The sequence below is a fragment of the Rattus norvegicus genome, chromosome 14, assembly GCF_021556685.1.
Source record: "Rattus norvegicus strain SHRSP/BbbUtx chromosome 14, alternate assembly SHRSP_T2T, whole genome shotgun sequence".
Lineage (NCBI taxonomy): Eukaryota > Metazoa > Chordata > Mammalia > Rodentia > Muridae > Rattus > Rattus norvegicus.
This window is the reverse complement of record NC_141547.1, coordinates 99594739-99622384: the sequence shown is the minus strand read 5'-3', so window position 1 is coordinate 99622384 and position 27646 is coordinate 99594739. Positions and strand designations below refer to the sequence as shown.

At 43.3% G+C, this 27646-nt stretch overlaps 2 protein-coding genes across 3 annotated transcripts in view; both read right to left on the bottom strand.

The window, feature by feature from the left end:
* Nucleotides 1–15075, bottom strand: part of Peli1 (pellino E3 ubiquitin protein ligase 1) — a 54822-nt gene extending 39747 nt beyond the window's left edge. Inside the window, exon 1 of one of the 2 annotated variants that reach the window (XM_087583529.1) lies at nt 14737–15075. The gene's annotated coding sequence lies outside the window, so the exon portion shown is untranslated. 2 annotated transcript variants of the gene reach the window in all.
* The window catches only part of LOC148001475 (uncharacterized), a 41094-nt gene extending 25869 nt beyond the window's left edge, over nt 1–15225 (bottom strand). Inside the window, exon 1 of the mRNA XM_087584698.1 lies at nt 12884–15225. Coding sequence (XP_087440824.1) covers nt 14263–15204 — 942 coding nt within the window. The 5' untranslated portion in view covers nt 15205–15225 and the 3' untranslated portion in view covers nt 12884–14262. The remainder of the gene's footprint in view (nt 1–12883) is intronic.
* Between the last annotated feature and the right edge of the window lie 12421 nt (nt 15226–27646).

Sequence of the window (27646 nt, the reverse complement as noted above, 5' to 3'; positions counted from 1 at the left end):
TCCGGGTGAGTTAAGAGAGACTCCCAGGGCTGGGGAGCAGCTCAGCTGCTGAGTGCTTTTAGCCTGTATTAGGTCTGAGGTGGTACTGACGCCTGGAGCTGTGGTGCTTGGGAAGTGGAAGAAGGATCAAAAGCTCAAGATCATCCTGGAGGCCAGCCTGGGCTACAAATGCCGAGGGGAGAAGGAAGGAGGGTGAGGAGAGGATGGTGAAAGGGAAGGGTATTACTAAGTGCTATCACAAAGACATTAACCGAACAGTAAATGGTCTGAGACCCTAAACTTGGAAGATTCTCTGCGTAACACACCAATGTCCGACTAATGGAAAAGGCGCAGACAAAGGCATTTATTTCAAACAATGGGACAAACCTATGCAGAGGATCAAAACTGCTTTGGCAAAGAGAATTTCTTTATGGTTTAGGCGCTGTGGTGGTTTCAAAGAAACGTTCTCACAGGTTAACTATCTGAACATTTGGACCCCAGTTGACAGCACTGTTGAGAAGTTTAGGCCATCTTCAGAAGACAGCGCTTTGCTGGAGGAGGAGGTCGCTGGAGAGAGGGGCAGATCGTGAGGGTTTACAGCTTCCCTTCACTTCCTGTTCTCTCTGCCTCTTACGTGCTGATAAAATGTGATCAACCAGATCCCTGCTCCTGCTGACATGACATGACATGCTGTCCCCACCAGGACAGACTCTCTTTCCCTGAAAGAATAAGCCAAAAGAAACCCTTTCTTCTTTAAGTGGCTGAGCCAAAGTCAGTGTTTTATCATGGCAACAGAAAAGAAACTAAGTCAAGCATGAGGATGAAGGGGAGCAAGCTAGCAAGCAAGTCAGGTTAGAGCAGGCCACACAGACTCTGTGAGCCAAGGCAGTGCACTCGGGCACACAGCAGGAAACAGAGCTGCAGTGCAGGGGGCTGACAGAGCCATGTCTTATCTGCGCAGATTCTCCACTGTTAAGCTCAAGGGGTCAAACCCTGGCCCCACCTGGCCCACTGCAGAACTTGCAGCTCGGTAAATGGCACCATTACCAAAACTAACCTAGCGATGACTCCTAGCAGAAAACTGATGTCCTCAGTGCTTCCTTTTCTGTAATCCTTCGGATCCCACCCTACCGCGATGCCACTGTCTGACTTCTGAAGCAGTCTCAGCACACACTACCCAGTCTTTGCTCATGCCACATGCTAAGCCTGAACAATACTACTCTAGCCCAAACTAACTGGGGTCTTCTTGTTCCTGACAGTTTACAGATGAAATTCCTCAAAACGCCCTCTCTTATTATCCAATGAAACGTGGGTCCCTCTGCTGTTCTCTCAGTGCCTTGCTCTGTACTGACCTGTACACTTAGTTGCTTTTAATATCTCCCTCCCTAATTTGTGATTTTCACTCAGAAAGAACTGCCTCAGTTTGTTCTTTCTCTATAACCCGATGTGTGCACAGCGCAACTGACTCACAGGAAGATAACTGACAGCAACATGGCAGACTCATGAGAAGCACATGGCCACTAGAACCAATGACATCAGACAAAAATAATCAGAGCAGGATGCTGATAAGGGTAATAAACGTCGTTTCTAATTTCTGGACATCTCCTTTATGTTAGCCCTGTGCTGTAAACTAAAAAAAACAAAAAAAACAAAAAAACAAAACAAAAAACTATTTTTATCCCTTTCTGTGCTGGTAGAAAGGAGTTTAGATCCTGGAGAGGTTAAGTTAAACAAGTCAACTGCCCAGGAGAGACAGGACAGAGCTGTTAATTCTGTGAAGGAGGGATCTGGACTCAGTTTTCCTCTAATCAAAGCTTTTTTCCACAGTGACTATTATACAGACTTGGAAAAAGACCAAACTGAAAGGAGCTAGTAGACTTAAAACTGGGGTGAGTCCAGAAGTGACTTCCAAACACAGTTTAGTGGTGACAGAAGAACTGGGGAGAAAGAAACAAGAGTGCCTTTGAGAGCCCCCTTCTCCCACCAAATCAAAACAGCCTTGGAATCACTGTGTGCTTCATTAAGTAAATGTGGGACAAGGCTCACTGTAGCAGCACACCGATAATTTCAACACAGGGGACGTTTGAGACAGGAGGAAGAGAAGTTCAAAGCCAACTTGTGAGAGTACATATGAGAACATGTCCCACAAATCAATCCTAAGTAGGCAAATACCTTCAGACACATTTACTGAGAACAAGCCCCTGATATCCACACAATACCTGAAAAGCAATGGTACGAATGGTTCCTCTAAGTAGATAGAGATGACAACCACATCAAAAGCCAGTCCACAGAGCTGGAAAGCAAGCTTTTCATGTCTGGGTTCACGGTTTGCCTACAAGCATCATTCTGAACTTCATTTACATGAGCTTTATGTTAGAGTCTTTAGAACTTGATATTAATTTAAATCACGTTATTACTATTATTTTAATTTGTTTCCATCACTTTTGGAATTTGTAGTGTCCATGTAAATTTTCTTCAACCTTTTAATACACTTTTATAAAACATTAAAATGCTACCCCTGAATATAAAGAATTCTTAAGTTCACATGTCAAGGGGGAATCATCAATGTAAAGAGAGTCTCTATAGAGAGAGACATCCATAGGCAAACTATTTGAAGTCATGGACTCTTGAAGCTAGAAGATGGCAAATAGACTTCATATAAAATGCCCACGCTATATTAAATCAAAAAAGGAGTCTGTGTGAGTACTGCTGTGAACATCTAGAATTCCAACATAGCACTCAGGAAGTTAAGGCAGGATGACCATAAAGCCAGCCCAGGTAACCCAGAGAAGGTTCAGACTCAGAGCCAAAGCCTTCTGAGCTGGTTTGTGATCAACAGTTAGTTGTAGCTTTCATGAGTGGCTCCATGGAGAACCTAACTACCAGAGCACGGACTTTGTAAAGATAGGGAACTGAGGCTAAGGTGGGTTAAATGAAATACAACACAGTCAAAAAATAATCAAACGTATCAGAATTCTTATGTCCCTCAATTTCAGGGACTGGGATTTTAACTCAGCACTATAATGTCTCTCCTCCCTAATGAAGTTAAAATAGAATAACTGTTTTATGTAACAGATGATAAAAACCAAACTAATTAAAATTTAAAGGGAGGGAATACACACCTTTGAAGGTTTTATGAGACTATTACAAGGTTTGCAATCCAATAATAAAGACATGTTCATGTAAGTACACTCAAAGATTTAAATGAAGCTCACAATCTTTAGGCTCCATCACTGTGATCAATGAATCTCTGACTCAAACTGTTTCCTGACAATTTCACTTCACATGGTAAATTTATCCATATGACAGATCTTCTTTAGAGTTTAACCATTATGACTCAAGGCACTTCGATGCTATGAAAGAGCTTTCAATATAAGGGGTAGGAGGAGAACACGGGGGCTACTGAATCATTAACAGCCCACACAGTTATGAAACCCAGCAAATCCTTTTTGGAAACCATTTTCAAGGCAGCTTTAGGAGGCAAATTCTTTAAGAGGGTAATCTGTATACCAGAAAACCAACCTCTGATTTAAAGACACACAACTAGGGAACTTCAGCAGAAATGTTTTCTTCTTGAAATGTCAGTGATACATTTTTTGATTTGGGGATCACTGAAGTCAGCGTATGCCCTATACTCAACGGTTTAAGAGCATCTTCAACATCTGTCACAGCTCTCGGTTAAACTGTGAGAACTGGTTCAGAGACTGAGTCATCCTACCTTATGTGAGAATTACAGTAAAGGAGTGAGTACATGTAAAGAGTGTTCTGATGGATCCAGTCAGCATATAGAAAAGGCTGTGGTTTCTAATTAAAAACAGCTACTACCTTGCAAAGAAAGGTATCTTAACACATTTTCCTATGAGTAATAAACTTAAATAGGTTTGTAATTTGGATGTTCTTGTCCTTTTATGGTAAACACACAGAATGGTAATGAAAACAATCTGAAGAAAATTCACCACGTTACCATAGCCGGAAATGAAGAAAACCAACTTCCAGCAGTCACAATTCATTAAATCTGGGCTAACCCCACAGGAACTGAAGCACTAAAGGTGGGTCCTGCTAGGAATCAGGGATGCAGCATTAAGGTTTTGAAGAACCAAGTGCCTTCTAATGTTTCCACTTACGTGAGAACATAAAACTGAACTTAACTAAGCCTTCACAAAAGCAACCCCAGTGATGTGCTGAAACTACAGTAAACAAGCAGAAGTCAAGGCCAATCACTTCGCATCTTACTCTTGTGGAAGGAAGGCCTCACCATCTTCGGTCTTCTGCTTGAATATGGGAAAAAGGCTCAATGAAATATGGACATTCCCCCCAAGGTCATATGCATTTATATTATCACAGTGCTCTTAAGTCTGCAATTGTACAATTTTGGAGAAGACTACCAATACCAAGAGTTGAAAATACTCTACTCAGCTATGAATTCTGCTATCAAATATAGGTCTAACAATATAGTTCTACCTGAACGTAGTATTTATTAATGCCTATTTGTTTCCTACACTGATCTGAAAATATATATTCCTCGGGTCAAATAGTTGTATAGAGTCTAAATGACACATGGGGGAAAACAAAAACAAAGATAAAGAAAGAAGTTAACAACGCCATCAGGCAAGCAGAAGCGGGACTGCCACATGTGCTGGCCTTACTTCCTGGCCCTTCATTTCAAGTACATTTTATCAGCACAGTGGCAGGCTGGGTGGGAGACAGTAGGCAACAGCAACAGGCACAACTAAGGCTGGCAAAGGAGCATAAAAGACACAAGCAGAGGAGTAGGAGTGGCTTAGGGGTTAAGAGCACTTCTGCTCTTGCAGAGGACCTGTATCCAGTTCCCAGTGCTTACAATGTGGCTTATGACTGTCTACAACTTCAGAGGATTGGACACCTCTCTTCTGGCTTCCACATGGCACATATACATACAGGGAGGCAAAATATACACATAAAATAAATAAACCTTAAAAAATGAAGGAAAGCCAGTGGCAGAAAATTGGCAAGATGAAAGTGAATGAGGCAGGGATGTGAAGTTAGGGCACCTTGCCCCACATAGGCTGAGAAAAGCAATCTGGAACCTATTGCTATGAAAAGTACAAAGCCTAAGTAACTGACTGGACTTTAAGATACGTATTATTATTGTGATTGTGTAGGAGCATGGTACATGGGGGGGGGGGGCATGAGTGGAGGCCAGAGGACAACTTTGTGAAGTCAGTTCTCTCCTTTCAACTTTATGTGGGCTTCAAAGCCCAAATTAAGGTTTCCAGGCTTGCACAGCAAGCAGCTTTACCAGCTGAGCCATCTGGCCATCTCTAGACTGGTTTTCAAATGTTCTTAATTACTATTAATCATTATTTCCAAAATTAAGTGCAGGTTTTACTATGGTTACAGTGTTAAAATGATATACTTTTTGCATAGCAACTGTTTTCTTTTAATGGAAGCTATATTTTTCTATTTTTTACCTAGTTTATAAATTTATACCTTACTTCTCTAGGTCATAGGCACTTAGATAGTACCCAGGTACAAAAGCTTTTCTTGGCATGCTATCTTGTTGTAATAACAATCCCCTTTTCTTTCTTGCCCTCTTTTGCTCTCTAGCAATTCTGTTTTTTCTGTATATTATTTATTCCACACACACAAAAACATGAGGATGAGATTTATAATCCTCTCACCAAATCAACAGACAAAACCACTCTTTCTTTCAAAAAAAAAAAAAGACATTTCTAAACATGTTTGGTTATAAGAGTTGTTTTTTTAAACTGCCTTATTTTACAGGTGAGTCAAAGACAGCTTTTAAAACTTTCAGAATTAACAATAAGCCCAAGAATTAAACACGGGCTGCTCTACATTTCATACCAGCAAAAAAAGTGTTTAAAATACATTAAGTTACACACTTTAGTTCCTGTATCCTGATAGTAGGTTTATATAAAGACCAGGCCTGGGTCACAGACACACACACACACACACACACGCACAATCACACACAGAGACACACATACACACACACACGCTCACACACACAACACACGCTCACACACACAGAGACACACACAGAGAGACACACACACAGACAGACAGACAGACAAACACACACACACGCACAATCACACAGAGACACACATACACACACACACACACATACACACACACACGCTCACACACAGACATGCACACACACAGAGACACACACAGAGACACACATACACACACACACACGCTCACACACACAACACACGCTCACACACACAACACACGCTCACACACAGACATGCACACACACACACACAGAGACACACACAGAGAGACACACACAGACACACACACAGACAGACAGACAGACACACACACACACAGAGACACACAGACAGACACACAACACACGCTCACACACAGACATGCACACACACACACAGACACACACAGAGACACACACAGACACACACAGAGACACACACAGACAGACAGACAGACACACACACACACACACCCCTAACAATTTACAGAAGGTATTTTAACACAGAGCTTTGCTAAAGTATTCTTAATACAGCTGGGCATGGTGGCAGATGCCTGTAATTCCAGCATTCCTGAGGCAGAAGCAGGAAGACCTGAGTTCGAGGCCAGTCTGTTCTATATAATGAGTTCCGGGACTATAAAGAGAGAGACCCTGTCTCAACCAAACCAATCAACCCACAAACAATAAAGGATTCCTTTTTTCTTTACTTGAAAGCTAGTGTTTTGTTCAGATAGCAGTCTCATTACACATGGTCCAAGAACATTCAAATAAGGGCTCAAATAAAATGAAATGTTAAAGACTGATCTTCAAACATCATAGCCAACAATGCCACGTTTGCCTATGATCTCTCTGATATAAAACCACATCCATACCTCAGTGGCCACCAAACCACTCAGCACAGCCTCCTTGGCTGTAAGCTGTTTGAAGCCACCAGTTCCAACACTCTGTTCTACCTCTCACTCTCTGAATATCTGGAGGAAGTTCAGCAGGGGTTGGGGAAACCAGCTCAACCTTGGCACAGGGCCAAGACTTGGCTAACCGAGGCATCAAGTCAGGGCAGTATTCATCAGCACTGAGGCCTTCTCACAGTTATGAAGGACCGTCTGTCTTCCTGACTCCATAAAGTATTCTTAATACAGATATGCATAGTCTTAATGACCACTACATAATTATAAAATTAAAGTTCATAAATTCTGATTATTGCCATTAAATTCTAAAAAACATGAATGAAAAGGTAGCATTTCCCCCCTTATTAGATGTAACTAGAAAAATGTAAAGTTCAGAGCTGTGTGGTGTCTAGTGAAGACGTTCTAAAGACGTCTAAAGCAACTGCGAATCATGTGATCTACAGTTCTGCTCTACCAGGCAAGATGCACCTACTGTTACAGTAGTGGCATAGCCATCACGGTGGTCACCAGCCAGCTATAGGTTGTATTGTAAGCCTACTACAGGGGGAAAGTTCATACTCTTAAAATTAACCCTGTCAAAAGTCCCAGAGAAGGAGGCCATAGGCCCTAGGGAGGAGAATGTGAATATGAATTTGCACACACGCACATCCACCACTATTAGGAGATGTCAGGATGGTAAAGAGCATATTGAATAAAGAGGGTATGAATAAATAGGGCTTGCTATCCATTTCTGTTTTAGGTGTGTGTGTGTGTGTGTGTGTGTGTGTGTGTGTGTGTGTACACATATAAAATGAACTGTCTTTAGAGTAGCTATTATGAAAACCATGTATTATTCAACATTAAGGTTGCTCAGAATAGTTTTAAAAGTTCTTTTTTTAACTGCCTTAAAAGCCAGTCTAACAGCCACACATGAAAATAGTTCATTACCTTGTATTTGTTTTTTGACAGAAAATAGGAAGTAAGGTAAAGCATTTCTAAAAGAAAGTTACCACTTCTAAAAACTCGATCCACCTGTGATCCTAGAAGGAGTTTTAAAAATGTTCTGGACATCACAGTATTTGAAATGAGGCGTAACTCTGAATATGACCGTGCGCAAAGCAATAAACTTGCTTGGATATTCATGTTCTGAGAATTAGGACACACGGCCGTGAACATTTCCTGATGCTAAGTACTCAAAAACAGTTGTTGCACAGAGGTCTCGTAAATATAGTGTTTAAGGCTGAACATAACTTTCAGTGGTGACCAGTTAGTAGGACTTTCTTGCTGGTGTGGCACACCTCTGGGGAGCTGGGAGACTAACAAGTATGATGTCAAGAGGGGAGTGTGGGGCCAGGGAGAGGGCTCGGCCGGATGTGAGTGTGAAGACCTAGTGGTCACTGGCACCCATGGAACAGAAGCCGAGCTTCGTGGCACGTACCTGTGTCCTGTACCTGTGTCCTAGCATTGCAGAGGTGGAAGGGGATCTCTAGCTCACTGGCCACCACTTTGCTGAAGTGGTGAGCTCCAGGTTCTGGAAGAGATTGTATCTCAAAGGTAAGGGAAACAGTTGAGGAGGGCACCAACATCAGCCTCTGGCCATCACACGTGTGCATGTGCAGATGAGTCTGACTTACCAATTGTGGATTCATGCTTAATTTCTCAGATCAGTTAATAAAATCTTTATCAGAACTATAGGCAGATCAGATCTTTAATGTTTGTATTAATTCCTTAAGAATTTTCATACAGTATATTTGGTCATTATTCACTCTCATACTCCCATGTCCACCTCACCCCATCTCCAACTCAGTGCCTTAAAAATAATAATCGTCCATCCAGTAACTTGCCATATATTCCTGGGTGTAAGACCCTTTACTGGAGCCTTCTTGGCCTACCAGGGACCACACTCTAGAGAACACCCTCTCTCTCCTAGAAGCCATCAACTGTCAATAGCCCTCCAGGTCTAGGGGTTCAGGTCCCTCCACGTTGGAATGTTGACTGGCTTGCTCTTGTGCAGACAGCTGCATCTGTGATGAGTTCATGAGCGCATCTGCCCTGTCCGGTCCAGAAGTCTCACTAACAGTCTTCCTGCCTCCTCCCCCGCAGTGGTCCTTGAGCCTGGAGGAGATATGTAGGACAGATGTGTCATTTGTGACTGAGCCCTCCACTGATAACTTACTCTTTGTACTTTGACAAGTTGTGAATTTCTGCATTAGCCGCCATACACTGCACGATGAAACTTCTCTGATGAGGCCTGAGAGCTGCCCTAATCTGGACATAGAGATACAAATGTAGAGGGCAGTTCAGTCCTATGTCATTTTAGCAGAACAGTAGTAGTGGGTTCTGGAATCACGGGTTGGAAAAAGTGAATCTTATCCAAATGTTTAGACACCTGCCATCAGAGATGTTTAGGAAATTTGTCCATAGGACATTGTATGTGTAGATATTAATTTTGAAAATGTAATGTTACTTTGTACTATATACAGTTAATGTTTCCAAACAGAGAAATGAAACTTATTTAGATGCTTTAATGAAAGCACGGGAAGCTCTGAACTCAGTTCCAGCATGACTCCCTATGCCCTGCAACCGAGGTGAAAGGTGATTCCGGGGCTGGTGGGTAACCAAGAGCAACTGGCTGTAGCCTGTATTGTTTGGGGACCTTTGGGCCCTGCGTGACTGACAACTCGTAATGCGGTATCCCACATGGGGCACTGGAACTTCTATTTCCTAGCATAAGTCTCGCGAGAGGAGCACTATCCACCTACACAGATGCTTCCCTATACGGCCTTTCCTGATGACCCTTTCCCTTCCTGTCTCTCCACAGTCCCTCTATGACTTCCTTCAAATATTTCCATACATTACAACATTTTTAAATATTACACAAAAGTACAAAGAATTATTAAATTCTCATGTCTATTGTGTGACATCCATCCCAACCATTTTCAATCTAGGCCAATTACACACATACCACCAGTGTTTTCCCCTTTTCAAATAACTTAAAACCGAAACCTTCAAGACATCCTATTGGGTGTGTGCATCTACACTAGGAGGCCAGAGGCTGACATACATTGGATGCCTTCCTCAAAGGCTCTCCACCTCAATCCTTTGTCTGCTTGGTTGGTTGGTTTGGTTTGGTTTTTGGTTCCACCTAATCTTTTTAGATAGGTGCTTTGATTCAGCTAGACTGGCTGGTAGCAAGCCGCAGGAGTCATTCTGTTTATACCTACCCAGTTCTGGACCGATAGGCAGGTGACGCCATGCCAGCCTTTTATATGGATGCAAGGATCAAACTTGGGCTTTCATGCTTTTGCAAGAAGCCCCCTACTGCTATGCCATCTCCGCTGCCCCTAAAAATTATACTTTACCTCTACAAAGTAAAGACTTATATTCCTCTTCATTAAACATCCGGAGTTTAAGCTGTCATTATTCTCCACAGATTTCCTTCCACAGTTTACTTGCTCAAAGCACCGTTCAACTCAAGTCCACATATTTGGTTGTTATCCCTCTTAAGGCAATTTTAAATCTTAACAGTTTATTACTCTCTTACTGCTTGCAGTGCATGACTGAAGTAAGCCTGGCTATTCCCTCTTGGAATGAGAAATGCTTTAAACATTTTAAAATCTGGGTGGTGAGGGTGCAGCTGCTAAGCAGCCCCCTCAGTGTGCTCACTCACTATTGCGTCCTGTGACCAGAGCGTGAGGTAACAGTGAGCACTTAGTGTGACGTGTCAACAACTAGACCCTTCCCTAAACTTAGTATTTACTGAAAAAAAGAGTCTGGCTTTCTTATCAAATTCTAGTGGCAATAAATGAAACCTAGAACCCCAGTTTTCTAAACACGGTACAATAAGCAGCCACTACCAAACAATCGGAAATAGAATACACCATGGCGTTTTTGACATTGTTTGCTTTAATGCCCTCCAACGTATACTTCTACTTCTAAAACAGAGTAGGCCATACTTTGTATGCTGAAATTCAACTGGTAGTTAGCATAATAAATTAAGAGTGTTTACGTGTCTTTAAATATTCCTTTGTTTATTCTAGAAAGTTGGGGTGGGGGAAAACAATTGTGGCAGAAGAAGAAGAAGGAGGAGGAGGAAGAGGAGGAAGAGGAGGAGGAGGAGGAGGAGGAGGAGGAGTAAAGTAGAAAATCATGGGAAGCTAGGGAAACAGTCCCATCCCAAGAGATCCGTTATAAAATAAAAGCAGCAAACAAATGCCTTGAAAAGGAAGTAAATCCCATGTGTGCGGAGTTGGAATTTTCTCATCTAGAAGCATCAGTAACATTCTATTTTTCTATAAATGGTATTTTGAAATGTAATATTACAAGACACAAGAGTAAAGAGTAAATGAGCCCTCAGCCGAGCCTGGATGAAGATCTGAATTCAATCTCTAGACCCACACAGTGGAAGAAGAGAACTCCCACAACTCTTCTCTGGAATCTACCTGTAAGAAAAAGCTTCTGTGGGCGGGCATCTTGCTCACACACAAAAATAAATAAAACACAAACCTCTGTCTGAAGTGGCATTTACTATGGCAAAATCACCACCACCACCACCATCATCACTACCACCACCATCACCACTACCATCACCATCATCACCACCACTACCACAACCACCATCACTACCATCACCTAAAATATCCCATGTAACATTCTTGAGAGAAAAATGTTCTGAAAATCACGTGCAGTTCATTTCTATTAAGCCATCCAATGGAGCTCTTTTTCTCTAAATTATTTCTGAAAGTAGCTACCTATATCATCAAAGATTCCAATATTCCAGGCATGGAGCATTGCTGGGGAGGCTAGGGAAGGAGGATTTCCAGTTCAAGGCTACGGTGGGAAATACTACAAGGCAAAATCTGATCTGAAGAAAACTCTCAAACAAAACCAAACCTGTAAATTCCCCCAAGAAATCTCACACTTCTTCTCTTCAGTGCACATTCATTTCACCGGAACAAAAATGACTTACAATTTACTAAGTATAGAATATTAGGCAGTATTTCCAACCACTGATGTATTAAAACAACCTGGGAAAGGCTAATAGGTAACTTGAAATCATGTCCAGATCTTTTGAATGACCTGTATTTCTTGTTTTAAAGTCCTACAAATTAGTGTAGGCTGAGGTGAACTTTCCCTAGCAGAGGTCAGACTTTAACAATGCAAAACCTCTCCCACAAAGTGTAATAAGAAACTCTAGAACCCGAGTCATCTGAAAGACTATCTTATACATATACTTTTCTATGATATATGAAGAAGGAATCAGAGAAATGGCTATAAATCTATAAACTGAAAGACTGTCTATGTGTAATTTACTGTCTGGGACTTCACCTAGAATTTTGTTCCTTATTTATAAATGTTTGCAGGAATATTTAATATACTTTCTAAAATCGTTGTCAGCTGCCTCATCTTTTAAGTTTGGTTCTATCAATTGGTTTTTCAATCCGCTTTACATTTCTCTGCGAACAGAAAAACCATTCACAGAGGAGAACTCTACAGCCCTTCACAGGGCAACCACAGAATGTGTGCCCACATTCTAAATAAAGGGACTTAAAACACAACTGACATTTTGACAAGTGAAACAGAAGCAGAAACTAAGAAGAGAAACAGTCTGAGGCTTCCCCCTGAAAACTGCCTCAGTAGCTCTATTTCCTGCCCAGTAATGTTCAGCCATTTGTTTTAAAGGAGACATTTCTTGTTCCTAAAGAACTCAGAAAAGCAGCAAAGCCAGACTTCACTAACTTCTGTCTCTGGACTCTTGTAATCCGATAGAGCAAAGGCACTGTAGTGGTTTCCTTAAAAGTACAAAAGGCCCCAGTAAAGCTGGTCGGTAAGTACTATGGAAAAAGCTCAGTATAAGTTTACTTAAGGGCTGGAGAGATGGCTCAGTGGTTAAGAGCACTGACTGCTCTTCCAGAGGTCCTGAGTTCAAATCCCAGCAACCACTTGGTGGCTCACAACCATCTCTAATGGAATCCAATGCTCCCTTCTGGTGTGTCTGAAGACAGCTGCAGTGTACTTATAAATAAATAAACAAACAAATAAATAAATCTTTAAAAAAAAAGTTTACTTAAATGCCAATTTTAAGGAACACGTGAATAACCCCCAAATCTGCAACTAAGGTGATTTCCAGTTTACTGTTTTGCACTAAAAAACTAGGTGGTACGTTTCCTTAAATTTATCAGAAGAGACACTATAAGCATATACGCAATCTTCCATACACCTAACTGTTCCATTTTCAAATTGCTAAACAGACCTCTTAACAAACTTCAGAAAGGGGATAGGTTGGGGAACAGAGGAGAAAATACCTGAAGTCTCACTTTCGTTTTCTGACACACCTACTACATTTAAAATCTGGGGGCATTACAAAATTAAGTGTGTAAATGAAAATAATGCTATAACACGTCTAAAGCTCACACAACTTAGGGAAGAACTTGAGGAAGTAACACTTGATTTAAACTTTTCACACCTTCCATTTGGTGTTTAAAAGTACTGAGATTAATTGCCCTCAGAGTATTTACTACAGATGTTAACTGTAGGGGTGCGGGGAGGAAAAAAAAACCCCAAAAAAATTTATATGCTGTATTTAGACAATGAGGAGAATGTTTCAAGTATTTGAGTACTCTGAGAAAATATGTTGTTATCATAAGCCGAAACAGAATAAACTGAGGAACTGTACCCTTTACACAATTCAAAAACTTCAAATTCACACTACTAGGCAAAGTCGGTGAATGTGGAGAAAAAACATCGTCCTACCTGATGCAAAAGATCACCAGCTACGAAGACAAAGTAACATTCTACTACTAGAAAGTAAAGAGCCATTGAATCAAAACAAACAATCTTTGATACACAAAAGCTTCAATTCTTGGTTTAAATGAAGCGTCCCGGGGATGAGATGCTCAATATTTGTTGATGGGAAGAGTGCTGAGGCTCAAACCACCGCGCACTATTGTGTGGAGTGATTAAACATGTTAAATGTAGGTTAAGTAAAAACTACCCCCAGCCCTCATCGTTGCTGTCTGACTTCGTAAGAGACTTGCACATATAAACATAAAAAATGGCGAAGTGAGTTTATGACTTACAGTATCTTCACCACTCGGAACATTTTTTCAGAAAGTCCTCTGAGGTTTTAAGATTCAAACACTATTTAAAAAGAATTATTGTTTCAACTACCTAACAATTACCTAGACTTCTTCCAGACTTCACTTAACCTGTAAGGAAAATGAGCATCTTCAACTTTTCCACAGGGCATTTGGAGGATGACTTATTACTCATAAACGCTTTCGGAGCCTCAGACACCAGGCGCGGTACATCGAGCGTATCCATCAATTTGAGAGCTTTCCAGACCTCAGTTTACCCACTTACAGAAACGGGCTTGGCAAGGGCCGGGAGGTGAAATTAATTAGTGTTTTTAAAATGCTCTGAGATCCTAAGATGAAAGGAAACGTAGAGGCACGCAGAGATGATGACAATAATCAGAACAATAAAAAGAATGACTAACTTGGAAGTCTGCGTTATGTAAGGGAGCAGAGAAGTTATCAGATTCACACAAACAAAAGAAAAGCCCACCGCCCCTTTGTTCCCCCTTCCACTCCGCCGGCCTGCAGCCGGGCCGCGGGAGCGAGAACCGGGCCTCCGGGCTGGGGCTCCCCTCCGCCGCGCGCCCGCTCCAGCCGTGGGGGAGGGCGTTCCGGGCAGCTCCTCACAAAGGCGCTTCCTCCCACCTCGCGGGATGCGGCGCCGCAAACTCTGCTCCCCGCCGCCTCCCCGCGGGCGGGAGGGCGGGCGCGCGCGTCGCCACCGGCATAGGCTCGGAGGAAGTTCCGCGCCGTCGTCCCTGGCGCCCCCGTTCCCCGCCCGCGCCGCACTCACCGGACGACTGCTGGGGGCCGGAACGCCAGCTCGGCCCGCCGCGCGGACACCCGGGACGCGGGGGCGGCGCAAGCACCGGTTGAACGTAGGTACCGGCGGAGCCTGCAGCCTTCCCGCCAGCTGCCGAGCCCCGCGAGGCCGAGTGGAACGCGGAGCCGAGCGCGGATGAGCGCGGACGAGAGAGAGGCTCGGGCCCGCTTTGTAGTGAGCTCCCCGGGCTGCAGGCAAATCCAGTGGCGCCTCACGGCCGCTGCTGCCGCTGCTGCTGCTGCTGGCGCTGGAGAAGGCGGCGGCGGCGCCCCCGACCGTCCCTCCACCTCGAACCGCCTTTGGGTCACTGACACACACTGGGAAGGAGGGACCGGGACTAGCAGGAGGGCGGGGCATAAGGGTAAGGGGCAGGGCCACATCGGTAGGTGGTGCCGAGAGGGCTCTTGGGAACTGTAGTTCTCTGATGGGGGGAAGCATCTGTTGTGGAGGAGCCTACCGCTGGCTCTGCGTTGAGCATGCGCAACGAGGTTGGGGCGGGGACTGTTTCCATAGTCACCCATTCACTAAGCCTGAAGGTTCAGGACCCTAGCTGACTAAACAAGGCTGGTCTTGTGTCTTTGGTGCCATTGGGTTCCTGCCCACAGCCAGTCTCTCCTGCTTCACCCCACCCCCAACCACTTTCAAGTGCCCAGTGAAATCTCACTTCCTCTCTACAGGGCAGGCTCCCTGGTTGTTCAGATTTCTTCTGCAAATCATAAATACCCCCTTCTTTTGCCTCCTTTAGTACCCAAGGTACTAAAAATCTACTTGTTTTTAGTGTTTTAAAAATTAGGTTATACAACTGCAGGGAGCATGACCGTTAACAATCCCATAATTTGTTTGGTTAGTTACACTTAACTTCAAGTTCAGCGTTAATAACACTGTTGGATCATTCTACTGCAGTTCGTTCATCTGAAAATCTCTAATTCTTCAGACATTCAGGTTCCATAAATATAAATTCAAAACGTAATTGGAGAGAGTTCAGAACTGTTCGATGCCAATTTTAGTTTGATGAGAAACCAGAACCAAGGTATGGGTATGTCGTTGGGGTACTCAGTTAAGTCTACACCCATGCTAAATACCCAGGTATGCATATATGGTGAGAAGCATAGAGAAAGCCAGGATACAGTACTGGCTCTCCAGAAGGCTTAGTGGTAACCTGCCTCAATTTCTCTTAACCTAGAACCCGACACTCTAGAAGAAAAAATCAAAACAAAACATTCATGCCAAGGAGTCAGACATACATTTCAAGACGGGAAACTAAGCATTTTCAAATCATCTTAGGATCTGAAAGTCTGGGTGCCCACAGACCACATAATTATTTGCTTGTTGAAGAAATAAGTAATTTAAGAAGCAAGTACACAGGGGCAGGAGAGTGGCTCAGCAGTGCTCAGCAGTTAAGAGCACTGGCCACTCTCCCGAAGGACCTGGGTTCAACTCCAAGCACCAGCATGGACACTCACAACCTCCTGTAACTTTAGAGAATCCAACACCGATGCTGGCCTCATTGGCCCATAGACATATATGCAGGCAAAACACCTATATTTAAAATATTTAGTGTAGATATTTAAAATACTAAGAACCAAGTAAAGGTATTTACTAGGTGCCAGGCACTTTACTGGGCCTCAAAAACAGAGCTGTAAAAATATAAGAGAGACATGCTTTGTACTCAGTGTCCCCTTTCTCTGCCAAGGAAGAAACGGACTCAGTGTGATCTATGCTGTCATAGGAAAATTCAGACTACCTCAGACTTGGGCAGGGTCAGGAAATGCTTCAAAGATCATTTGAATGTGGGCTGACTCTCAGCTTTCACATTTGTGTCTTTTATTGGCAAAAGTGGGAGAAAGAACTGAAGGAGAGCAGGGAACATGGGGGCGCAAAGGCTGATGGGTACATTTGCTGACAGTGGCAGAAGGGCACTGGGGAGAGAGGCAAGAGGAAACTTCAAGAACTGAAGGAGACAGCTAAGCCCATGAAGGTCTTGGGTAATACACTCAAGAATGCCATCTTTCGGGGTTGGGAATTTGGCTCAGTGGTAGAGCGCTTGCCTAGGAAGCGCAAGGCCCTGGGTTCGGTCCCCAGCTCCGGAAAAAAAAGAACCAAAAAAAAAAAAAAAAAAAAAAAAGAATGCCATCTTTCCCCCCTCTGGAAGCAGTATTCAAGCATGAATTTTTTAAATAAGATATATTTGAGAAGATAAATTTGAGAAGCTTTTGCACTTCTAAAAATCCAACCCTAACCAGAGTTAAATGCACACACATGTAACCACCCCAAGACTTTCAAGACGAGTCGGTGGGGTTCAGTACTCACTCTTAAGCCTAGCAGGCTGAATGCCAAAGATTATAAATATGTAAGATCCCCCTTCATCAAAACCATTTTAAAGATAATTTAAAGGAAAAACAATAATGTTGAGGTTTGGTCTTGCTGTCTGTTGTAATGCTAAGTGCAGGCCCCCAAGATCTGGAGTCTGCACATAGGCCTGTGGCCCTGCTCCCAATTTATTTGAGATCGGTAAATAAAGATGCCAACAGCCAATAGCTGGGAAGAAGAGATATAGGTGACATTTATGTTTCTTGGGTTTGGGGGGTCCAAAAAGAACCACGAGTGTGGGAGGTGTGCAGGAGGAGGAAGGAGAAGCCACCACGGGTTAGGTGAGCCATAAAAATGTGGCTGTCTAGTGGGAGTTAAGTGCATCCCAGATGAAACATAGTAAATATTAAGTAATAATTCAGGGTTATCTATAGGAAAGTATATTCTGATAACACAGAAGGCAGACATCTGCCCAGCTTTTGTGCTGTTTAAGACTTATTACAAATGTAGGGATTGTTCTGATGCTCCGATCGAGAATCTGTGTGTGGACCCTGAAGGTCCTGTTCCCCAATTGATTCTCGATCGATCAGTAACGATGCTAGCAGCCAATGAGTTGGGCAGAATAGGCTGGGCTTGCAGTTTCCCCCCTAGGCAGGCTAGCAAACTCAAGGAGGAGAAAAAGATTCGCCATGCTTCAGAGGGAGAACGCCATCAGCCGTGTGAGGTCTCAGGCGGAGTGGCCATCAGCCGCTTCCCCAGATGGGCCTGGGGTAGCAGACAATATATTAGAAACATAACTAAGCTGAGGGCATATTTAGGGTGCAGAACAAGAAGAAGGTAGCTGAACAACAAAATAAAGGGCAGAATTAGAGGAGTTGAGCTAGGAGTGAAAAGAAGGGCATGATAGCTGAGGAAGGCTTAGGAGACCCCAGCCATTGAGCTTATATCAAAACGAGTTAGTGTGTGTGCGTGTGTATGCGTGTGTGTGTGTGTGCTTGTGTGTGTATGTGTGTGTGTGCATGCATGCGTGTGCATGTGTCTGTGTGCACATGTGTGTATGTGAGTGTGTGTGTGTGTGTGTGTGTGTGTGTGTGTGTGTGTGTGTTTCATCCACGGATCTGAGGGAACCTGGGTGGAGCTGGTGCAGTCCACCTAGAGTTTAAAGTAGAATAACAAAAACTACACACGACATATAAAGGTTGTGTGTGTGTGTTTCACATGAGAACTAAATCATCAAAGTAGGGTAAAAACCCAGGTCAGGATTGATATCTTCCACAACACCACAACACTGTATGATAAGACCATACCTTGTGCAGAAGTAAGATGTTTTGCAACAAATAACTCAAAGGATCGAAGGAGGAAACGGAATCATATCGCTTAGAGTGAACCATGGTAAGTTAGTATTCTAAAACACGGAATAGCTGTCAGAAGTAAAACAAACATGGACACACAACAGTGAAGATGAGATGAAAGTCTAACCCTAAAACAAGCAAACCCTGGATGGAGAAGCAGAAACACAAAAGTTACGTCCCTAATGGTCATCGGGCTGGCACAACTGCTCTGGACTCTGCCTCCTGACTTAAGATTCCGTGGAAAACAAATTTCTGTCTTGTTTAAAGGTGTTCCCAGTTCTACATAGCTCAATATAAGCAAAGTAGCTACGAGCCTACATCAGTTTCATGAAATACAGTGTGTTCCTTAGACTCATATTGCACTGGATCTGGCCGCCCCGCCAGCAACTTCACCCTCACTCTGAGGCTCAAACACTTAGGGATAAGCTCATCTCTTAGAGAAATGCCACCGTCTATTTCCATCTTTTCCTTTTCTTTCTTACTCCCTGACGATTGTTCTGTACGTGAGTAGGCGTAGATACTAAAGGGCAGCTTTGCGAAACTGATTCCTGCCTTCTACCTTCCTGTGGGTTCTAGGAATCACATGCGATCAGGGCTAGCTCCTCTTTTTGCCCAGCTGACCCTCTGGTTCCTTTTTCATTTTTTTGTTTTGTTTTGACACAGTGTCTTTCCAAGTGTCTTATGCTTGTCTTAGGAACACTGTATGCCCCCCAGGCTGGCCTCAAACTTGATATTCTCTTACTTCTGCTGGAATACTGGTATTGCAGGCATGTGCCACAATGCCCAACTCTGATGTCTCTTGCAGGATAAAATACATTGCCAATGCTTAGTAGTATAGTCCTTAGGATATAGGTATAGTAAATAGAACTTCACAATACTTTGGTCTGAACTACAATGATTATATATATATCTGTGAAGTCTTGAAACTATGTCTTTACCTTCACAATATAGTTCTATACAACTCTTCAAAATTGGCAAGCCGGGAGCTGGAGAGATGGCTCAGTGGTTAAGAGCACTGACTGCTCTTCCAGAGGTCCTGAGTTCAAATCCCAGCAACCACATGGTGGCTCACAACCATCTGTAATGAGATCTTCTGGTGCATCTGAAGACAACTACAGTGTACTTATATAGAATACATAAATAAATCTTTAAAAAAAAAATTGGCAAGCCCTGAGCTATGCTTGGTGGTGCACCCCTTTAATCTTAGTAGAAGATTAAAGAAGGCAGAGGCAGGCAAGTCTTTTCGAGTTCATGGCTAGCCTGGTCTACAAGTCAAATTCCAGAACAGCCAAGGCTACACCAAGAAACCCTGTTTAGAAAAAAAGGGGGGGGGGTATGGGGATTTAGCTCAGTGGTAGAGCACTTGCCTAGCAAGCACAAGACCCTGGGTTCGGTCCCCAGCTCTGAAAAAAAGAAAAGAAAAAAAAAAAAAAAAAGGGCAAGCCTTTGAATTCAGAACACTTACAGTTCTGTCATGGAAAATGAGGGCACTCCCAAACCCTGTCTATCCAGTCTCCAGATGTAGTTTCCTGTCTCCGTTTCCTTCACCAAAGCAGTTCCGCTTTTGCTTTATTGTCAGACTTTGTAAGAATCAACCAAATTCCTGTCTCTACTCTGTCCTCAAACTAACACACACAAACAATGTTTAGGATAAGAACAGAAGGTGTTTCATGTGGACATGGTACCACTCAACTTTCCATTAAGGACGGTGAATGCCTTGGGAGAGACAGCTGGAAAGAGAAAGGGTTCATTGGCCCATATTTATGGCGGTTTCAGTCTGGGATCCAAATGGCCTGGTTGCTTCCCAGCCTGTGTGAAGCCACATATTACGGTGCACAGCAAAGTTGCTCACTTGGACCCTAGAAAGTGCTACCTGTGCCACCTCTTAGAGTCACAGTGCCACCCCCACAGCACCCTGGGAAGCAAGCATTTGCCACATGGGCCTTGAGGAGACGCTGAAGATTCAAATCACTCAAAACAACATTCACCACCCTAGGGTTATCGGGGCATACCAATCTTTTCTTGCAACTTGAGGAAATGATTGCAAGCTTACTTTTCTTCCTTTGTGGCAATGCTTCATCTGGTGCAAGTGAACCTGTCTTTATTATCTTCTCAAATTTAAAAAAATCTGAAATAGGCATCTTCCTCCAGGAAGATGGAGAGCACAAATAACATTCTGTCAGCTTCCTGAACTTCTGAGTGATGACTTTGTTTGCTTTGTGTTCAATCTGATGTTCAAATTACAAGCAGTTTGCTTCCAACCTTCCAACATTGCTTCCCATAGTAAAATTATTTTCTCCTAGTTATCCACAGTTTCCAAATAGCTCCTGGTCAGCATGGAGCATGCTCCTATTTTAAACCTGTGAATGGCACATAATTTAAAGGCTTGGGCTTCTGCTCAAAGGATCTGTAAGCCCCAAATACTGGCTATGACATTTTAGGTATATTTGGAAAATGTCAGAGACAAGCTCTCTAAGATTTTAATGTTTTAAAGGAAAATTCTTGTACAACAGGAATACAGCCTGGGTAGTCTCAGCACTAGAAAAATAATGATATGTATATGGTCATTTGTTTTAGAACGTTAAGGGATGGTATGAAGCCGGGCCTGGGGGCAACACACACTGGTAACCCCAGTGCTTGGGAAGCAAAGACAAGAGAATGGTGAACCAGAGGCCAGACTGGAGTTTGTGGTTAGGCTATCTCAAGAAACAAAGCAAAATGAACTGTGGAATGAGACAAGTGGTGAACTCATGAAGAAAGGAAACATAGTTCCCCATCCTTAAAGTTGGCTTTCCTTTTCTTTCTTTTTTGTTTTTGCCAATGGACTAATTGATTTTTTTTTTCCTTTTTGAGATACTGTCTCATGCAAAGCAGGCTGTCCTTGTGCATTCGAAGATAACTTTGAACTTCTGATCATCCTGCTTCCTCTTCCCAAGTAATAGCACTAATTACCACCACATCTGTCTTTTTTTAAAAACACAAAAATCTCATTTTTTTCCTAATGCACAAAGGAGTTCACTCAGTGCATTAATAATAAGCAAATCATTCAGATAGTTAGGGGAATAATGTCCCCTTGACTACATGTACACACACACACACACACACACACACACACACAACAGGCACACACACACACCTATCGTTTTGTCTTAATTGTCAACTATGGTTACAGATTATTGATACAGAAACTGGTTCATTATTGGCTCCTCCCAAAACCCTTTTTAAAAAACAATGTATCGGGGTTGGGGATTTAGCTCAGTGGTAGAGCGCTTGCCTAGCAAGCGCAAGGCCTGCGTTCAGTCCCCAGCTCCGAAAAAGAGAAAAAAAAAAAAGAAAGAAAGAAAGAAAAACAATGTATCTAGTTTTATTTCTTACATACATTGGTGTTTTGCCTGCATGTATGTCTGTGTGAGGGTGTCAGATCTTTGAGTGATAGAACAGTTGCAAACTGCCATGTGGAATCGAACCCTCATCCTCTAGAAGCTGTCAGGGTTCTCAACCACTGAGTCATCCCTCCAGCCAGCTGCCTCCCTCTAAACCCTTTTAATTGAGTAAATAAAGTAACATATTTTATGGGTGCTTTTTAAGAACTATGTGAATAGCAGGAATGTGCAAAAGAAAATAACCAATTTGACTGAGGATGCAGGCATGACCATGTCAGAGAAAGTAGCAGTCCTGCTGGACCCAGGAAACAAGCAGATGCTAAGCCGGCAGGTGACTAACAGGAAGGTTGAACACAGCTCCAGCTGTCAGAAAGCTTAGAAGGATGAAATAGCTGGACCATTAGAGTATGGATGGTAACCGGGGAAAATCTAGATGCACAGCACAGAAGTCCTGCGTATCAACTTATCCCAAGACGTTTGGCAATGGGATCTGTGGCACGAACTCTGTCTGTGTTTGAGTAGAGCGACTAAGAGTATGTAACAGAACTCGTGGTGCTTGTGGTGGTGCATGCCTTTAATCCCAGCACTTGGGAGGCAGAGACAGGTGGATCTCTGTGAGTTCGAGGCCAGCCTGATCTATACAGCAAGTTCCAGGACAGCCAGGACCACAGAAAGAAAACCTGTCTCAAAAAATGAACAAAAACCAAACAAATAGTAATGATTTCTGTTTCTAAGGTACAACGACTTATTCAGGTTTGGTTATGTACGGTAGAAAGAACCTATCAAGATCAATGACTTCTTGTTATGGTTGGGCGGGGATAGGTGGGAGCAGAGGCTCATAGTCCCTAGTTCAAGGCTTAGTCATCCAGTGTAGCAACATTTGGAGGCGGGGCCCTGAGGAAGCGATTGTATTCTGGATTAGTCCACTGACAGAAATTTAGCAGATGAGACCTAGTAGTACCGTGGTGACAGACAAACACCCACAGTAGCCAAACTCCAGCTACACACTACCTTCCTTAGATTTGAGGAGTTGAAGAAATATAAGTTCGTGACAGTCTGATTCTGTTTGATCCTCCAGCGAAATGGAGATCCAAATAGCCTGATTCTTCCTGTTAATTTCCACTAGTTCTCTGCTCCTTTAGTAATTCAAGTAGTAAGCTGTTCCTTGAACACCTCTGTTTGTTTCTTTTTAATCTCGCCACAGACCTGGGGAGCAACTCCTGCAGGTTGAGGATCTCGGAATTGGGCCTTCTCTGGCTTCCTTGCAGCAGTTTTCTGGAACTCCAGCTTTGCCATTTTCCTCCAGGGAGTCACCCTTATAGTTTCACTTCCTGCCTTACTCACTGACTCTCTTAGAAGTGCTGCCTCCAGTTGCTGCTGAGAGAAGTTGCTGCACACCTCCACCCACTGAGCCACGCAGAGCAGAATACTCCCCGTCCTTCCCACTGACCTGAGTCACCGCACGCCCCCTTCTGCTATTACCAGGGCTCCTGCCGTAGGCCCTGCCTCTATTTGTGATAAAATCGATATCTCAGATCAGCACACAGGCAGTTCTATTTGCTAGACTTCGCCAACCTGAGCTTTAACAATGATTTTCCTTAAAAGTATCAAACCCAAAGTGTTCTTCTAAAACCTTTTCTTTATTGAAAACTTTAACATATACGGTAAGAGCGTAGCCCAGCAACCCACAAGTATCCCTCACTGCCATCAACAGTTCCGTATGGTGGTCGGTCTCATGTTGTTTCTACCTGTACCACAACCACTGGTTATTTAAAAGCAAACTCCAAATGCCGTCCGTGTAAGTTCTTTTATATCTGAACATGCCACTCTGAAAAAGGAAACAGCCCCTTCAAAGTATAATATCATTATCGCATCTAAAAATAAAAACTCTAAGTGATCCCCTAATATTCTCAAATATACGGGTTTTTTTTTTAATTTTAGGTTTAAGTAAGAGAATGTTTGCATACATACATAAATATATAAATACATATTATATTCCATTTTTCTTGAAAACAAACCTAATGGTGCAGGCCTCTAATCCTACTAGGGAGGCCGAGGCAGGAAGATTACAAATTCAAGGTTCAGGGACAGCTCATAATGAGTTCAAGACCAACTTGGACAATTTGTTGAGTCCTTGTCTCACAAGAAAAGAGGGTGAGGATGTTAGCAAAGTGATTGCCTGGTCTATATGAGGTGCTAGGCTTAACCCTCAGTGCCTAAAACAGACGCAGGCACGCATGCACACAAGCACGCACATATATGAGCATGCATGCATACAAGCACGCACACGTGCACACACATGTGCAGGAAAAATTCAATACAATGAAAATGACATATAGCATAAAGGCCATGTTCTCCATGCATCTGTGGACCAATTATTACTGCCTGCTTCTAACCCCCATTGCTACTCTTGGTGTGTGTGTTCAATTCTTATAAAATGTTACTGTCAAAGCAACTATGTAGCTGGAATTAACTCACAGGCTGTAGTTTACTTGACTTTAATATTTTTTATTTAAAAATTATGTTTAATTTGTTTTTGTGTTCATATATGTGTGTGTTTCCCTTCTTACCGTGGTACGTGTGTAGAAGAGGACCATTTACTGGAGTCCATATGTTTTTTCTTCTCCTATATGGACCTTGGGGCTCAAACTCAGGACATCAAGCTTGGTGACAGATTCCCTTACATGCTGAGCCATCTTGCCAGACCTATTTATTATTATTGCTAAAAATAAAAATCAAGATCTGACGATATAGCCGAGTTGGTAAAGTGCTTGCTTTGCAAGCACAAGGACTTGGATTTGATCCCAGAACCCGTGCTTTTGGAACAAAAGAAAAAAATCCAGTTGTGGTGGCCTAGGCTTGCAGTCTTAGTACTGAAGAGGCAGGCAGATTCTGGGGCTGCCTGTCCAGCCAATCTAGCCTAATTGGCAAGTTCGCGGCCAGTGAGTGTCCCTGCCACAAAAAGAAAAATGGCTAACGCCTGAGGGAAGACACCTGAAGTTGTCCACTGGACTAACACACACATAGTCTCTCTCTCTCTCTCTCTCTCTCTCTCTCTCTCTCTCTCTCTCTCTCTCGGCACATCATATTCATATGCATTTATTGGATCTGGAACGTTACACAATGCACAGCGGTGACGTCAGAACACAGCGTTTTCCTCTCCTCCCACGTGTATCATCTCTCCTGAATTAGGTCTATTATTACTCTCCGGCAGTGGCAACAGCAAATGTATCAATAGACTTTTGTTTCACTTTCACCTTAAGCTTCCCTTCCAGTCAGATAAGCACCCTGAGATCCTTGTTGGACTGAAAACCTCTCAGCTGAAGCTTCCTGGTTAACTCACACGGGGGGGGGGGGGGGGGGGGGGGGGGGCTACCCCATGCTGAGATGCAGCCTGGGAGACTCCACCAGACTCCCCTCCTACAATGTTGACACTGTCCTGACAACCTGTGCAGCACGCCCGGGTATCCTGTTCTCACTGGAGATCTTTCACTGCGTGGTTTCGTTGTTTGTTTGTTTGTTTGCCTCTATGTGGGAATTCCAAAGAGTATGTAGAGACATTGAAAAGAGTTAATGGTGGGGTTGGGGATTTGGCTCAGTGGTAGAGCACTTGTGTAGCAAGCGCAAGGCCCTGGGTTCGGTTCCCAGCTCCGGAAAAAAAAGAATAGAAAAAAAAAAAAAGAGTTAATGGTAAACAGATGGAAGAGGGGGCGAAAGCAGTCTCCTAAAGAAAACCACGGATCCTACATGATCACTGTAAACAGATGCCCTCACTGTTACTCCTGACTGGCAGAATTTAACAAGATTCAAGAAAGTTGTGATAAGCTATGCCTTCCTCTCAGAAGATAAATCAAAGGGAGCCCCATCAATCACGGATAGTTTTACTAATCAATGAACATAAAAGGGAAGGCAGCTAAAACCTCGTTCTGTTTAAAGTATTGGGGTTGCTGTAAAATAAAAACACACAACTTCAGAACTTTCATTAATCTAGCTTCCGCATCTCACTGTTGTAACTGAGTTATGCACAGCTCTTGAGACGATTTTCCGACCGTTGCAAACAACGTGTGCTGTTCAGATTCCAACCATAGCTATCTACTTACCTTTCTTATTCCTCAGTCCCAGACCCCAACAGATTTTTCGACTGTGGGATTAGACTGGGCTAGGCTTTGTGGACAAGCAGGCAGCACTTATTAAAAAGTCGAATCGGAGCACGTCTAGTTATTCTGAAGGCAGATCCTGTGTGCGGCTTCAAGAGTAACAAAGGGCAAGACGAGTAAGTTATGTGTAATGTTAGATTTAAGTTCAGATCTGAGACTTGGAAAAGGTCCTTAGCTGGTCCTCACCGTTGCCTCTCACCCACTGATAAAAATGTTTGCTTCAGTATAGTCGCTGAGCAAATGCCAAATGCCTTCTGGGATGTTCTCATCTCTCGCCAAGAATACCCTCTTCCCCAAGCTCTTATCTCCTCTATGGGAAAGCTTTTGAGTTTCCAAGTCTCTAGCAGGCCACACCTAAATCCTGGCCACCCAACCCTAATCAGAGTCTGTGTCTTCACCAGCCTCGTAGGTAGTTTGGGGGAAATGCCCAAGGGAAGGAGATAATTGGAGGAGGTGGTACAGACACCCATTCCTTATATGTGACACAGAAACCACTATTGGAATTCTGTTGATGTCAGAAGCAGCAGGCATAGTCGGTCTCGATGTATGATAGGCAGAGCATTGAGCAATGAGACTGATACGCACAAAACAAGCTCTTTCATAACTTGTAGCTCAGCCAAACTTCTGTTTATGCAACCTCTAGATTTAATTGTTCAACACAGCCGCAAATGCGCCCCATTTAATGAGATCATCGCACCGTCTCAAGCAATTTGTCGAGACGCGTGACGATTCACCCTCGTTTTTTTCCCTCTCCATTTCTAAATTCTAATAAGTTATTCAACTGGAGGATTAGATCTGTGCTAATGGCTGAAGGCAAACAGATGATATTTGGACACAAAGAAGTGGAATGGGCGCAACGCAAATACTTTACAATATTCTCCGTCCTGAAACGAGGAAGGTGTTAAGCTTTATAAACATAACCACTGGGAACTTTTACTGATAACAGGGTGAGTTTTTAGACTGGGCTGTTGACATAATGGCCACTTGTGAGTAAAAGGCAAACATTTATACATGATAATGCTGGCAAACTGGCTGGCTGAGAGAAAAACCCTTAAGCCTATCCTTGTAAATGGAACAGAGAAAATGGAGCCAAATCACATAATAAGAAAAACAAAGAGGGAGAGATAGGTTACCTCCAGTTCTATAGGGTGAGAATGTTAAATGTCTTGAGACCATCTACCCGATAGTCAAACAGGACTCCATAAATCAGAGTAGATCAGAGCTGTTAATAATGAATAAGAAGAAAGAAGGGAGGAGGAAGAGGAGGGAGGGGAGGGGGAGGGGAGGGGGAGGGGAGGGGGAGGGGAGGGGGAGGGGAGGGGGAGGCCAAGCGGCGGCGGCGGCGCAGCAGCAGCAGCAGCAGCAGCAGCAGCAGCAGCAGCAGCAGCGATATAGTTAATGCTCACAAAATTTACTAGTAGAAAACATCAACTTAAGTATGATTCTGTCCTCTCCAGATCCCAAGGCTGGCAGCAATGGAAATGCTTTGCTAGCCTTCATAAATCCTGTCATCTGCGTTAGCTATGGTTGAGGGATGATTCCATGAATTGGTAACTTAAAATCTCTGAGGTGGGTAATATGGTCCACCTCATTTTCTAGATGAGAAAAACGAGATAGAGAAATTGAATACTTTGTCTGAGGTCACACAGTGGAAGGTGGTAGAGTCTGATTTCAAGTA